The sequence below is a fragment of the Haliotis cracherodii genome, unplaced genomic scaffold, assembly GCF_022045235.1.
Source record: "Haliotis cracherodii isolate W230 unplaced genomic scaffold, xgHalCrac1.p SCAF_17, whole genome shotgun sequence".
NCBI classification, from domain to species: Eukaryota; Metazoa; Mollusca; class Gastropoda; order Lepetellida; family Haliotidae; genus Haliotis; species Haliotis cracherodii.
Window position 1 is genome coordinate 10,003,255 of NW_027266272.1, and position 16,671 is coordinate 10,019,925.

The 16,671-nt window shown below is 37.8% G+C and overlaps 1 protein-coding gene across 1 annotated transcript; it reads left to right on the forward strand.

Moving 5' to 3' along the window:
• Positions 1-14,057: 14,057 nt before the first annotated feature.
• Positions 14,058-16,434, forward strand: LOC139464488 (myb/SANT-like DNA-binding domain-containing protein 4). Its single transcript, XM_071246014.1, has 7 exons — positions 14,058-14,235; positions 14,761-14,826; positions 15,155-15,250; position 15,378; positions 15,446-15,515; positions 15,729-15,857; positions 16,214-16,434. The coding sequence occupies exons 1-7, from the start codon at positions 14,066-14,068 to the stop codon at positions 16,432-16,434; spliced, it is 753 nt and encodes a 250-aa protein (XP_071102115.1). The 5' UTR covers positions 14,058-14,065.
• The last annotated feature ends 237 nt before the right edge of the window (positions 16,435-16,671 follow it).

Here is a 16,671-nt window from a genome sequence, read left to right on the forward strand (position 1 = left end):
AATATGCCCATTTTGTATTATGCTTGATGTGGTATCGTAAGTTAGTATATTTATCCACCTTATCATTTCTGGTCCAAATCCATATTTTTGTAAAACTTTATTTATAAATTGTTTTGATTCTGTATCAAATGCCTTTTCAAAATCGATCAGCAGAAGAAATCCTGGTTTATTTTGTCTTTTTGATTCAAAGATAATATCATATAACAACCTTGTGTTTTCTGAAATAGATCTTCCTGGAATAAATCCTGTTTGATTATTATGAATGAGCAATTCCAATGTTGATTTTATACGGTTTGCAATACAAGTACTTATTATTTTATAGAGTACATTCAATAAAGTTATTGGTCTCCAGTTTTTTATCAATATTCTGTCTTTGTTTGATTTTGGTATACAAGTTATAACTCCTCTTTTCATTGTCATACTCATTTTGTTATTAGCAGAAGTACTTTTTACAAATCTGTATATCTAGAATTGAAGTTCTTTCCAGAAAAACTTAAAAAATTCAATAGGAAAGCCATCAATGCCGGGACTTTTATTGTTTTTCATGTTTTTAACTGCCAATGAAATGTCTGTAAGCTCAATTTCTCTTTCCAATAAGTTTTTCATTTGGTTGTCTAATGTTGGAGTCTCTAAATTTGTTAAATTTTCGTAGCTTCTGTCCTTGCTATCAGAAGTATATAATCTTTTATAAAAGTTTCTTAATTCATCCAATATACAATTGCTGTCTGTTATTACCGTATCATCTTCAGTCATAACTTTATTAATTAATTTACTGACATAATTTCTATTTTCTAAGTGGCAGAAATAACTTGTTGGTTTTTCTCCTTCCTCATACCATTGCATTCTGTTTCTAATTTGTATTCCTCTTATTTCCTCTTCTTTTATATGTTCCATTTCTAATTTGCATTTTGATAATTCGGATAGGTGTCTTTCGTCTATTTGTTGAAAATTTCGCCTTATGTCATCTTCTAAATCGCTCATCTTACTTTCTAATTATTTTATTTGATTGATTTTGGTTCTTTTAATGAATGAAGAAAATGAAATTGTTTTCCCTCTAACTTTCATTAGGAGGGTTTCAAGAAATAAACTATCATCTATTTTAAGTTTGATGCAATATGTCTAACTCACTTTGTTCACTATCACTTTTCTCAGAATATTCTTTTTTAGTTTCTTCTATAATTGTTTTAACTAAATCTGTATAATCTTTATTTAATAGAAGTGAAGTATTTAATTTCCAATATCCGCGTCCTCTTTCTTGATTAATTGTATTGGAGAAAGATAACGTTATGACTGAGTGGTCGCTTTTAAATCCGGGTAAAATATTTGTTTCCAATGTCATATTTCTTATATCTTCAGACACCAAAAAGAAGTCCAGCCTAGCTTGTTGTCTTGGGTTTTTCTTCCACCATGTAAACTTCTTTAAGTCTTTATTTAGTTCTCTCCATATATCTATCATTTTTAACGATTCTATTTTTTCCAATACTATCCGTCTTGCTTTAGGGTTATTTATATTTTTATAATTTTCTAAATCAACTGCAGGATTAAGAATAAGGTTCCAATCACCAACAATAACTAATGAATCATTTTCGAAGTTATCAATATTATCAAATAGATTTTTATAAAAATCAGGATCATCACTATTAGGTCCATAGAGATTAGTTAATGTTAGTCTTATACCTTCTAGAGTTATATCAGCTATTATATAATTGCCATTTTCATCTATTTTAGTGCTATGAATTGTTATGTCTACATTATTATTAAACATTATCGCAACTCCTCTAGCATTGGATTTATATGGTGCAATTATGCTTTGTAGACCCCATTCATTCCTCATAAGAGTAACCTCATTTTTTTAAATGTGAATGTCTTGTAGGCAAACAAGAGATACCTTTCTTTTTCTCCAAATATTCAGTACTTCCTTTCTCTTATCTTTATCTGCTAAACCTCTGCAATTAGCCGAAATCACTTTTTTTTTTTTAATATTAACCATAATCTACTATTACAATTTGTACAGTAATATAATGAACTGCAACGGGTACTTGATTTCCATAAACTACAGGGAACATTTCTTTTTTTGCAGAATAAAAAAAGAGAGAGATGAACAAAGAAATATAAAAGCATAAATACTGGTGTTCCATAGTGGACCAAGAGGTCCCCTCCCATTCTCAGTGACAATTTAAATTATTGCCCAAAAGTGCAAATCTAAAGTATAACCAATTCTGGTAGCCTTTAGAGTGATCTGAAACAGACCTATATCATATATTTAAATGTTATGTAACATTTCATTATATCTGTGTTGTCGATCTACAAGATAAATTATGTATTACAAATTATCAGGCTCTATATTGGCATAGAGGAAACGAATTCAATACAAGAACAAAGAGATACACAAATTCCTCTCTGGTCTAATATTATTAACTTATCATCAGCACAATGCTGAATATAGGGTTAAGCCAAATAATATGAAACTAAAATTAAATATTTTGTGGTCAAAGGATTTCCTTACAAAGCCAACTAAATTCAAATAAGATCTACTTCCAACTGGTCGAGCTTACCCACGTGCATGTGTGACGCAGATCAATATACCGACATTGCACATGTCACGACTTCAACGTGCTATAAGTTTGTATTGATATTTTCTAGTATATCTATATTGAGTAATGTATGATTAACTCGACTTTAGCATGTAAAGTTCACATTATTGTTTAGTTAATAACCATACACGTAGGTAAGTCAACACACAGAAAGGATAACACTTACGGCTGTGCAGTTTTGGATAATAACATCCGGTATATGAGCTCCGTGCTCGGTCAGCCTATAAATAGTATCGCACGTGTTATTCTTTATCAACATACTCAGTTCAGATTGTTGCATAGAGATATTACTGCAAGGAAACTGTTTGAACACACAAATACACCATTAGAACAGCTACACGGCCAACTAAATTCATATAAGATCCGCTTCAAACTGGTCGAGCTTACCCACGTGCATGTGTGACGCCGATCAATATACCGACATTGCACATATCACGACATCAACATGCTATAAGTTTGTATTGATATTTTCTAGTATATCTATATTCAGTAATGTATGATTAACTCGACTATAGCATGTAAAGTTCACATTATTGTTTAGTTAATAACCATACACGTAGGTAAGTCAACACACAGAAAGGATAACACTTACGGCTGTGCAGTTTCGGATAATAACATCCGGTATATGAGCTCCGTGCTCGGTCAGCCTATAAATAGTATCGCACGTGTTATTCTTTATCAACATACTCAGTTCAGATTGTTGCATAGAGATATTACTGCAAGGAAACTGTTTGAACACACAAATACACCATTAGAACAGCTACACAGCCAACTAAATTCATATAAGATCCGCTTCAAACTGGTCGAGCTTACCCACGTGCATGTGTGACGCCGATCAATATACCGACATTGCACATATCACGACATCAACATGCTATAAGTTTGTATTGATATTTTCTAGTATATCTATACTGAGTAATGTATGATTAACTCGACTATAGCATGTAAAGTTCACATTATTGTTTAGTTAATAACCATACACGTAGGTAAGTCAACACACAGAAAGGATAACACTTACGGCTGTGCAGTTTCGGATAATAACATCCGGTATATGAGCTCCGTGCTCGGTCAGCCTATAAATAGTATCGCACGTGTTATTGTTTATCAACATGCTCAGTTCATGTTGTTGCATCGAGGCTCGCCCTGAAGATATTGACAGTCAGATGTACATCGAATATTGACGATGATTTCAAAGCGTACTAACAGTACTTTTGTTTCATAATAAACATATTACCCATATTATGTAAGTTTTAACATATGACAGTTCAGCGTGTCTTCTGCACTATTTGGGCACAAACTAATCGTCCGGTTTGTCTTTGTCTCGGTACTAAATAATCGCTTCAGCTGATGTTGTCCTCTAATCCGATAGTTGTCCAGGCATCTGCGGAAGAACGTCGGTACTGCAGAGTCAAATCCATTCCCCTCTCTAAGATTCGTGTCTGCACTGTGTGATTTCCTGAGTTCGAATGCTCGGTTTGCCATCTTTCCCCTCAGCTTTTTAATGATGACTGGCAGGTCTGTGCGGATACTGGCCTTTATTGACCTCAACACTTGACAACTTTTCAACGCTGCTGTGTATACCCTTTGCCTATCAGATGCAACAACAAATTTGACGACGATAGGCTTCGGCATATCGGGTCTAAACTTATTCGGATCGGTACTTGTTCGAGGTAACCGATGCACGTTAGCGAACAAGATTTTGTCGGCCTCGCTGACCCCAATACGTGTGAAGAGCTCTTAAGTTGCCTCCTCCGCATCTTTTTCGTCTGCTATACCGTAAAGAAGCAAGTTGTTTTTTCGCGAATACATCTCTTGTACCAGGAGTTTGTGTTCAAATTCCTTCTTCATTTGTGAGAGTTCGCTTTTCAACTTTTCAATTTCAGTTTTATTTTCTTTAATTTGTTCGGCGTTAAAGTCAACCGCCTCTAGAATTTCACCGGTTTTGTTGTCAAGCTCCTTAATGTCATGTTTAATAATGTTCATTTCACCCATTATTTCTTCTGTTTGAGCTTTAAGTGCATCTTTTATGAAATTCTTCATGTCAACACTACTCACAGTCACGTCGTGTGTCATGGTGGTCGGGCTTGCTGGGGTCGATGTTTTCTCCGTATTTTCCGCACTGGCTCTTTCTCTGGTCACGATAAAATCATCTAAACCTTTCGATTGAGCTCCTGTATCCTGTTTAGTTTTATTTCCTTTCTTATTACCGGACATTTTCTTAGGATTTCACTGGATTACGGGAGAGCTATTTTTTACCGACTTCTCATGAGCGCAGCGCCACCGGAAGTCTAGGCATATATACTTATTAACATCTATGTTTGTACAGTAAGTTGATTGATGGACACAGAGAGCTGATTAAGATAATTGGAAGCCAGTGGATGACTGATGAACACAGAGTCAACAAGCAGACTGATAGAGATGATGGAAGCCAGTGGATTAATTGGATGGACATAGGGATTTAGCAATTAGGTGATGGTAAGCAGGCGAAATGTAATAGCCTTGATCTCTGTTCATTGCTGGTGCACGTTAAGTCGAACACGATTTAATGTAAATAACGTATAGAGAAATATTTGAGAAGTACATACCTATTGTGCGTGGTTTGTAAGCAGTCAACAGGTGAGGTTTCGAGGATGCAGCAGGGTGTGTTCGGTAGTGTCTGTATATCTACAGTTTTCAATATTGGCTTCAGTTGGTCACGGTATGTGCTCCAAATCGTGCAAACAATGCAAACAATTTGAACCATTGAAATATATATGCATGGTTAACTGTCATGACCGGCACTAATTTCTCATGACAGATGGTCGTTAATGCACTGTCACGTCATTGATCGTGTGTAGTTTCTGCCATCTCAATATATTCCATTAATAAAGGTAGTGAATTAAAACCATTAGGAAGGCCAGGGAAGTGGGCGCGACGAATATTTCAGTCAGTCGGTGTCACCATGAAAATAATGATCATTTGTATTTCTAAGTGATTTCCAAATTGTAACGCAAAGGTTAACCCAGAAATTATTACGTACAGACCTATACCGTGAAATTAAATAATTATGCGTTATACCTACTGTGTTTTGAAATTTGATTCCCTTTGAAAACGGTGCTCACTTGGAGCGCGTAATTCTAAATGGGTACAGAGGTCCGCTATCATAGAACATTTTGAAAAGGGTCACAGAGGTTAGGTCTACTATCGCCTACGGTGCACTTTGCCTACAGTATTATCAAAACAATGTTATGCACCAGTGGCTGTCACTAATGAGCTCCCATTACCTTCAATATGAATGAACTCTCCCACTATGAGAGACTGAGAAAAAACCTTTGATAAGTGATAAATGTGGTCCATGGCATCCAACCAGGCATCTTGGACTTGTCGGGGAGGGAGGAAATGGCGCAAAATCAAATCTGTTGCAAAGAAGAGGATTCTGTCCTCTTGTCCATCATCAATGCAGAGGAAGCGCTGACCATCTGTTGTTGTCTTCGTCGACGGTACAATCCACTCTTCAACGTGTTGTAGCACTGAATGGTAGCAGCTTCATCTCTGTTCAGGGTTTCCAGCTCCTCATTGTAGATGCCCTGAACAGGCGTTGTCTCGGCGATTGTTCAGTCTGCATCCATCAAGGAGCACCTGCCTACCACCTCTCGGGGACAAGACATACTCTACACGATGTGGATTTGCCATGGCATCTGATGAAACTTAGATTTTCCCTGCATATTTCATAGCTAAACTCCAGTTTCAGTCCTCAATCCCTACTACTCACTGCAGCTGCATGTTTGGACTAACCAGTGTCATCTTGTATGGCTGAGCCTACATACTTAATTAAAAGCTGTTACTGATATTATACTTTGTTGTTAATTATATGCTGGCACCTCTCTTCTCATGTGAGATACTCAGGTAAATACATTGTAACAACATAACAAGAGACAAGATAGACACAATTTTTATGGATAACAACTTCTTTAATACTGTAAAAAGCGACGTTTCGGTATAGATCCTTATACCGTTGTCAAGCAAGACTGAATGAGGGACATAGTGCAGAATATATATAGCAAGTGGAGGATTAACAGTAGAGGATTGTCATCCGCCAACTTCTAAGTAATGCCTATCAAACAAGTTAAAACATAACAAGATCAGAGAGTTACAAGTTGTATCTTGATATGTTGTTACAGTATCTTTGTTTGAGTGAGTGAGTGAGTGAGTGAGTATGGTTTTACGCCGCTTTTAGCAATATTCCAGCAATATCACGGCGGGGGACAACAGAAATGGGCTTCACACATCGAATCGAACCCGGGTCTTCGGCGTGACGAGCGAACGCTTTAACCACTAGGCTACCCGACCGCCCCTATCTTTGTTTGAAATTTTTAACCTGTAACGAGATAGTGAGTGGACTAATCCATTTGTCAGTTAGGGATGTATTATTATTAGTGTAGGCAAACTACCACACCATACTACGATTTCTGTACTTTCTGTAATCTTCTTTACTATCCCTTTCGACCTCTCCAACCACCAACTAAAGGAAGTTACCAATTAAAATAAATTTCAATTAAAAACTACCAACCACCCATCCCCCAAAATGGAGGGACTAAACATCTTTCAATGGAATGCCAACGGACTTGCCTCCCACGGCCAAGAACTAAAAGCAACATTTAAATTAGACAAAGGTCCACATATTGCCTGCATACAAGAAACTAAATTCTCTGCCAGAACTAAATTTACTCTACCAAATTTTAACTCAGTTAGGACCGACCGAGCCAAAACAAACCCAGGTAGAGCCGGAGGCGGCCTAATCATTTACGTCAGGGAAGACATAAATTAGGAAGAAATCAAAATAAACACACCAAACTTAGAAGCAAATGGCATACAAATTACAATCAAAATAATTAAAAAAATATACCACTGGGCAGAAAAACAAGTTAAATCAGAGGATCTAGACACGCTCATCCAAATAGGAAATAAATCAACAATCTTCCTAAGAGACTTCAATGCCCACCACCCAAACTGGAGCATAGCAGACAAAATAGATAAACATGGCAAACTAATCTCAGAATGGATAGAAGAAAACGATTTAATACTTCTAAATAACAACCAACCCACTAGATACGACAAAATCCACTACAAAATGTCGGCTATCGATCTTACTATACGCACCCCAGATCTAGCCCAAAGCATTCAATGGGATGTACACGGAGTACCACGAGGCAGTGATCACTTCCCCATAAATATAACTATAGGAGACTTAAACATCCCAACACCAACTCAAAATCAGAAACCAAAATTTCACTATAACAAAGCTAACTGGGGCAACTTTCAGGAAATCTGCAACCAGGCTAAACTAGAGGATATCGAAAGTAACGACCCCGAAACATATTGCCAAAACCTAACAGACTTTATAATTAACGCAGCCAAAAGCTCCATCCCCTTTTCCACAACTAAAATAGGAAAACCCACGGTTCCGTGGTGGAACGAAGAAATTGAACAAACTATACGTAAACGCAAAACCGCATTCAATAAAGCCAAACGTGACTTCAAACATCTAAAGATAGCACATGAGCGAAACCACCAAGTACAAAGCCTAGTCAAAACAGCTAAAACAAGAAATTGGAAAACATTCTGCAAAGAAATTATTCACCACACGGACGCCAAAACGGTCTGGCGCAAAATCCACGCCTTTAGGGTCATTAAACGTCATAAAAAACTCCCAACATAAACAATTCAACCAACCCCTCTCAAAAAGCAAATAACCTAGCAAACCACTTTTCGGCCGTTAGTAGTAACAGCAACTTCAACCTAAAATTCCAGGAATAACTAAAATCAGAAACCAAATTTACCAAAGAACCAAAAGATAATAACCTAGAAATATATCTCCCATACACAATGGAAGAACTACTCCACGTCCTCAAAAATAGGGAAAAGGGCACAGCCCCAGGCTTAGACCTCACTTCCTACCAGATAATAAAACAACTAACCCCAAAACTGCTACAAACTGTTCTAAAACTCTATAACCTCATATATCTAAACGGACAGGTCCCATCACCTTGGAAACAAGCTCTGGTCATACCGATCCCCAAACCAAACAAACCAGCTGACCAGGCTTACTCATACAGACTAATTTCCCTAACTTCTAACTTATGCAAAGTAATGGAATCAATGGCAAAAAACAGGCTACAATACTATTTAGAAAACAACATAATCAATCCAGACCAAAGCGGTTTCACTCCTGGCCGCTCAACCCCTAGATAACCTCGCCCGATTAGAGCAGGACAACTCAGCAAACAATATACCAAAGGCATCTTTCTAGACGTCTCCAAAGCATTCGACATGGTTTGACACAATGGGCTAATACAAAAACTACAAAAAATAGGACTAAAGGGTCAAATCATAAACTACATTCAAAGTTTCCTCACAAACCGCAAAATCCCGTGGGCATAGACTAAACGCTGTCGGACCAGTGTCCCCTAGAAAATGGCACTCCCCAGGGCAGCATCCTGAGCCACACACTCTTCAATATTATGATCAACGACCTTTTCGAGGGATTACCTCCCAACCCCCCCAACCTAAATGAACACAAAATAAGTAATCTCAAACAAAACCGTAAACAATCAAATATATTCACCCCAAAACTTAAAATACCTAAGATAGACACAACACTAGCCAATACACTAAATACACAGACTGACCCTAACATCGCTAAAACCACCACACTAGCACACATTCACGAAAATTGGCCTAATTGGTGTCACATACATGTATACACAGACGGATCCTCAGATCTGATCTCCAAACACACAGGTTTCGGAGTCCACATCGCACAACCAACTAAATTCACCCAATCCTACCGACTCCCAAACAACCAATCCATATTCACAGCCGAACTAATGGGCATGGCCTCAGCCCTACACAATCAGCGATCTAAAATAAAATCCTTATTCTAACCGACTCCCTCAGTGGTCTGCAAGCCCTCAAAAATAAAAACACAAAAAACGCCCCAAACTAATAAACCAAATACTCAAAAGCTCAGACTACTTAACCATGACAGGCAAACAAATAGAATTCATTTGGATCCCCGCCCACGTAGGAATCTTTGGCAATGAAAACGCCAATAAAGCAGCCAAATTATCCCTTAAACTCCCAGAAATAAGCTTAAACCTACCTATCTCAAAATCAGAAATTAAAAGTGTCACTAAACTAAAAATCACCAAAAAATGGCAAAATATATACCTAAACTCAAATAGCCAAATCAGAAAAAGTTCTTTAAAAAACCCTAACTAAACCAAAATTACTACACCCATCCAAAAAAATCGACAGAATAATCACTAAACTACAAACAGGCCACACCAAACTAAATAACCACCTTAAAATAGCTGAACTACACGCAACAGGAACCTGCCCACACTGCAAACAACAAGAAACACCAGAACACGTACTCATCCACTGCACACACTACCATACACACCGAACAACACTACAAACCACCCTAAATCTTAATACTGCACTTACTCTAGAATCAATCCTAAATCCACAAAATAAATTAGAAAAATTCAAAGCCTTAGGCATATACTTAATTAAAACTGGACTAATTAGTCGCATTTAAACCCCAAATAAACTAATAAAACCAAAATCACATAAACTAACAAACCACCCACCACCACACAGCTCCCTTATTTCTCCCCCTGCCCACTCTTGGCATTCAGTCTAATTCTCTAAATCTCAAAATTACTATATAAGCAACCCTACCCCCCCCCCCCCCCCCTACACACACACACACACACCCCAACCCCCGGGTTGCACCACCACTTCCTTTTCCCCCTTTCGGAAACATTAAATGGCCTGGCGGGCCCGTGTGCGACATACGCCCCTCAGTCGGAAAGCGCACGTAAAATCTCCGATATAAGTAAGTAAGTAGATGACACAGCAAGGTTAATCCGTGTCCACACGTACAGTCTCAGTTGGCTAACGTCACATCCCCCATCAAGTCAGCTCTTTTTCTAATGCATAATTTAATCAAACCTACATATTACCAAATACAAACATTTATACACCCGTTCTACATTTATAGACCTGGGTCATTCAACTCGCTCGCGAAGGTCGAAGGTCGTATACGTCTTTGAAGTGAATACATTTACAGTGTACATGTATATGTATTACTTTTAACTGTTCCGTATATATTCATGATAAGCAATTATATGTATTATGTTGTTGAAATAATTTTGTACCTCTGATGCCGCAAATTTAGCGTGTAAAATCTAATGTGCAGTACGAAGCTGCCGTATGACTCGTATCGCAAGCAGACGAACACTTGGCATGTGTTTGTTTCATGTTATGTTTAGGTTTTAATTGTTATTAAATCAATATCATGTTATAAATCCGTCCCCTGGGGGACGGCTGGGGCTACTTCAGTTGCAGGAGGGTCGTAAACCCATGATTAGTATAAGGGTCGCAAACCCTGGGTATGGTAGACAAGAAAGGTCAGCTGTAGGTCGTGGATCCGCGGTTAGAAAGGCTATTGAAGTAACTTGTAGGTCGTTGATCCGCGGTTAGAAAGGCGAGTGAAGTAACTTGTAGGTCGTTGATCCGCGGTTAGGAAGGCGAGTGAAGTAACTTGTAGGTCGTGGACCCGCGGTTAGGAAGGCGAGTCAAGTAACCTGTAGGTCGTGGACCCGCGGTTAGGAAGGCGAGTGAAGTAACCTGTAGGTCGTGGACCCGTGGTTAGAAAGGCGAGTGAAGTAACTTGTAGGTCGCTGACCCGCGCTTAGGAAGGCGAGTGAAATAACGTGTAGGTCGTTGACCCGCGGGTAGAAAGGCGAGTGAAGTAACGTGTAGATCGTGGACCCGCGGTTAGGAAGGCGAGTGAAGTAACTTGTAGGTCGTTGACCCGCGGTTAGGAAGGCGAGTGAAGTAACTTGTAGGTCGTTGACCCGCGGGTAGAAAGGCGAGTGAAGTAACTTGTAGGTCGTTGACCCGCGGTTAGGAAGGCGAGTGAAGTAACCTGAAGGTCGTTGACCCGCGGGTAGAAAGGCGAGTGAAGTAACTTGTAGGTCGTTTACCCGCGGTTAGAAAGGCGAGTGAAGTAACCTGTAGGTCGTTGACCCGCGGTTAGGAAGGCCAGTGAAGTAACCTGTAGGTCATTGACCCGCGGTTAGAAAGGCGAGGACCTAATGGTAGGATTAGTTTTCCTGGGGCCGTGGACCCGGACATCCCTATGGACGGTTCCTGATCGTCAGGATCGGGAAGCCCATGTAGCTAGTGTCCTGCCATATGAATTAGGGGTCAGTCAGCTTATTCTGTGCTTCCCGTACTTGCGATTAAAAGCACTGAATAAGTTGAAGGCCAAAATGAGACATATCTGCCCAGATCTTTGTTTATTGTATAAACACATTGACTAATTTTCAGTGATATAACTTATTAAGATATTGAAGCTGCATGGCCGCCGCTACGCTTCATTGGTTTTGTGTTTTACAAATACATATAAATGTATAATGCGGCTTCATCATGATGTACGGTGCATTTTTTCACACATGAATAGGTTGAACCTTGAGGTAAATATGGTTATGTTCATGTGTGTCAGTTTGCCCTAACAACTGTGTACAAAACAAGTGTATTATCTTAACTTGGCTAATCATGCATTTCGTCAGCTATTTTAATAATACAGTGCGTTGTCACAGCTGTGTACAAAACAAGTGTATTATCTTAACTTGGCTAATCATGCATTTGGTCAGCTATTGTACCGTGTAGGTCTGTACAGCACAATGTATTTTATTTATAAATCGGTCGATCCTGAGAGTTTATATATTTACGCTCAATCAGCAATATTTAAGCTGTTCATATATATTACAACTTTGTAGGTTACCTTTCCTTTCTACAAATATCATAGAATCTATAGAAACTTCATTTATTCATTTACAATATAATGCTTTAGTCATGTATATTATACGAACATGACAATAAATTTGAGGAGCCTTGTAAAATTTGAGGGTCAGACATTTAGGCATACCCATGGGCACCAGTTGTGCTCCCCTTCTTGCGGAGCTGTTTCTATATGCATAGGAATCGGAATGTCTTCTCGGATTGGCAAACTTAACTTAAGCTTCAGGTATATCGTTGATCTGATATCGTTTAATAACCACCAAATAGCCATTTTCCTTCCACTGATCTACCAACCTGAACTAGAAATATAGGAGACCAGTGAGACCGCCTCCCCTGTTTCATATTCTGATCTATGCATAAAGATTCAGAATGACAAAAGACTCTCGACAAGACTGTTTGACATGAGGTATGACTTCAACGTTCCAATAGTCAACTTTCTCTTCATGTCGCGCAACATTCCAGCGGCTCAAGCCTTTACTGTTTACATTTCATAACTTTTGAGATACAATCGAGCAAGCTCTTTCTACCAAGTTTTTAAAGAGTGTTATACGATAAATGTTAAAACATTCAAGGCCTCGGTAAAACTTTCAAAAAGTGTTATGGTAGACATGTGGAGGTCATTTCCAAATTTGACACATCCATAACAAAAAAGATGTCCGATACAATTCCTTATAGTGACTTGTACCGTATGCTCCCGTATTTTTGTCAGGTGAACAATTGACTTGCCTTTGCACGTGTGTGTGACGGGTGCCGCTGATGGGGTAGGATACGTTCACAGTTTCGCGAACACCTGATATTGTCACTATTTGATAGTGATTCGTAAACACATCTCATGATCGACTGCATCTATTTGCAGAATATGGAAATGGTTTTGTCGCTTCTATTTTAGCAACAATGGAATAATACGGACTAATGTACGGCTTAGTTGAAAAGAATATCAAATGTAAAAAGGGTGATAATATTTATGATAATATAGGCACACATAGACTAGTGTCGTGGCATCTGTTTTTTGGAAAATGATTGTGAGGCACCGTATGTTCGGATTTTAAACATTGTCTAATAGACAGATGATAATGCCCGAATTATCTTAAGTCTTAGACTGATGTATAACGTTCGTTATACGTGCTTGGCGCCAAATCATATACTACATAAACTAATTATATAAGGGAGTTTTGTTTTACGCTGACCTTCAGATACATTCGACCAAAGATATTGAAATGTATACACCAGCAAATACATATTTGCGATATACTTCCAAGGACCGGTTGATAGACCTGTGATTCCAGCATCAACATTGTATAAGGCTTCATGGACATCTATGACTGACTTATAACTTCATAACTGAAATGTGGCGCCATCGTAATTTTTGTCGTAAGTCGCTAAGATTTGTCTTAGCTAAGACAAATCTTAGCGACTTACGACAAATATTACGACTGCCATAAGAGCTATTCTTGAAACCTATCGTATCCGTGTCCCAGCTACGGCAGGTGTCGCTGCTAAGACAGGGAGCTCTCTTCTGTCGGAGATGGAAAGAGTCGGGTGTTTTTCCCGTGACGTCATAAGGGAATTCCCTTGACCTACATTGACGGGCAGACGATACCTGTCATCTGTGCGCCATGGACTCACCTCCAAAACATAAACGCATCAGGAAAGTAAACTGGATGCCTATTGAAGTGGACATATTTATTCAAGAAGTGGAGAAACATCATCACATTTTATTTTCGGCGTTTTGCAACACCGTGACAAATGTGCAAAAGAAGAAGATATGGACCGACATCGCTCAGAAGCAAGTAACTACTAGGCTACCCTAACACACTGTGCGTTAACCAAGAATAATTAAGATACCACTGTTTATTGTGTCATATATATGTGATTACATGTAGAGTAAGTCCATGCACGATCTTTTTCCTTGTTATTTGTCAGGCGACAGTGACTATTTATAGTCAGGGGAAAACCTGATTCCTCCCATGAGTCGTGTGTTTACATTTTGTTACATTAAGTATTATTATGCCTTGTGCCTTATCGTATTTTTTGTAATAATTTGTTTAGGATTTATATTACCCATGCTAACATGAGCTGAGAAATAGAAAATAAATGTACAAACATTTTGTCAAGTAATTCATCTCTGTGCCTTATGATAAAAATTGTGTAAGTATTTTTATTTTTTTTATGCAAGTAATTATTATCCAATATTTAACGTCATACATTATATATATAGTACAGTGGTATCAATTTGTACAATGTGTAGTAATTAAACATTATAACAAAATTTTGATATTATTTGGTGACGTTATGTCATTTTGTGTAATAGATTCTGTGCCAACAGCTTGGTCAAACGCGATGAGAAGGAGATCAAGAAGAAATGGACTGACATTAAGTAAGTGCATTGGCCATATCTGATAATGGTATGATATGTATTCAAAACAAAATGAACCCAGTACTGTTAACATAATATATATAAATATTGAAGAATGTTTTTAGCAGCATCAATCAATGTAAAAAAAAACAACTGACATATTTCTGGCTGATATGAACATGTCAATAACTAATTTTGGATTGCCTATGTTTAGACAAATTTGCTTACTATATGAGACCATATACAATACTAAGAGTGTCAAGCGATGATGAAATACTTTTATTAAACATTGACACTAATCCAATGTACTTTCTTGCAAATTCAAACTGTGATATAATCTGGTATTCAGAAGCCAAGCAAAAAGGCAGGCTGCCTCACTAAAAAGAGAGATTAGTGCAACAGGAGGGGGACCACCACCTCAACCACTTAATGAAGTTGAAGAGCGGTTAAATATGATGACATTGGCATATCAAAGATTAAATGGCTAAATGACACATTCACAGCATATATTGTAATCACTTGTATGTATTGTTTTCACATTTGATACATATATTCACATCTATCATGAACAGGGTTACTACATAAAACATTATTCATGTTTCATTGTTATGTGTTACAAATCTTTGAAATTGATTTACAGATTGTATCACTGATTCCCTCCTGTCAAATTGATGGTTGTGAAGGTGGATTGGAGAGTCATGTTAATGAATGTAAGTTAAAAAAATCTGAATTCATAAAATAGAAAAACATATCAACATTAATTCTTATTTAATTATAAATGACCAGTGATAAAGATTCCGCTTACAAATATATTCGACATTATATCATTGAAACAATTGTAAGATGTTAGTGTAGTCAATGTCACACATAAATATGTCAGTTGCATGAAAACTTATACACTCTGATTGTTCATTTTCTTTCAGTTGTTCCCAAGGACCTGACAAATGCCTGTCTACCTGATGAGCAGTCAGTGTTCGTTATACCACCATCACCACCACAGCTGGAGTCACAACAGAAAACAGCAGTTGTTCAGACTGCACTAGCCGTGGAAGGTATTAAAATATCATTGATCTGACATAACTTGTCACGATAATTCAACTATATGACAGGTCTGACCATTCACTCAAAGATTTATAACATGTAAGACCAGTGAAAAAATACTAAGTAAATAAAAAAAAGGTAGCTTTGTTGTCTAAAAAGATTTTCAACTCCTCTCACTTCCCATATAAATGTCACTTTTGTCAGTTCACTCAATATTATAAAACATGTTATAAGGTGAGAAAAAAAAAATCTCCAAAATCTTTCACATATATATATTGTGTACTTTGATTATGGAAAAAACCTTCATTACCTTTATTCATGTTTCAATTTGATTTGATGTACTGAAATATACTACTCATATTTTCAGGACAAATTCCAACCACAAGAGACAAATTGATAGCTTTAGAGGAAAGGAAAGTGGAGATCCTGCAGCAGTTGCTGTCAGTAGAAATCCAGCGACTCAGTATTGAGGAAAGAAATCTTGCTATAAATGAAAGAAATTTGAAAATAAATGAAGAAAAATTGTTGCTGAAACAAGCAGAAAAGAATGTTCAGTGCCTGTCTCCTCTTATTCCATTTCATCATTAAGTAATATCTCAGCTTTGTTGTCCTATTTAAATATATATGTAATATTTGACTCTGGTAAGTCTATTTCAGGAGAGGGGCAGTGGGGTATCATTGTGGTTAAAGAGTTTGCTCATCACGCCAAACACCCGGGTTCGAGTCCCCACATGGGTTCAATGTGTGAAGCCCATTGCTGGTGTCCCCCGCTGTGATATTGCTGGAACATTGCAAAAAGCGGCATAAATACACACTCACTCACTC

What these genes read in the sequence shown, in the direction of transcription:
- LOC139464488 (XM_071246014.1), top strand. Translation starts at nt 14,066, where the DNA reads ATGGACTCACCTCCAAAACATAAACGCATCAGGAAAGTAAACTGGATG. An exon ending in AAGAAATGGACTGACATTAA is followed by an intron (nt 14,827 to 15,154) that starts GTAAGTGCATTG and finishes TCTGGTATTCAG; the next exon opens with AAGCCAAGCAAAAAGGCAGG. An exon ending in GGAGAGTCATGTTAATGAAT is followed by an intron (nt 15,516 to 15,728) that starts GTAAGTTAAAAA and finishes ATTTTCTTTCAG; the next exon opens with TTGTTCCCAAGGACCTGACA.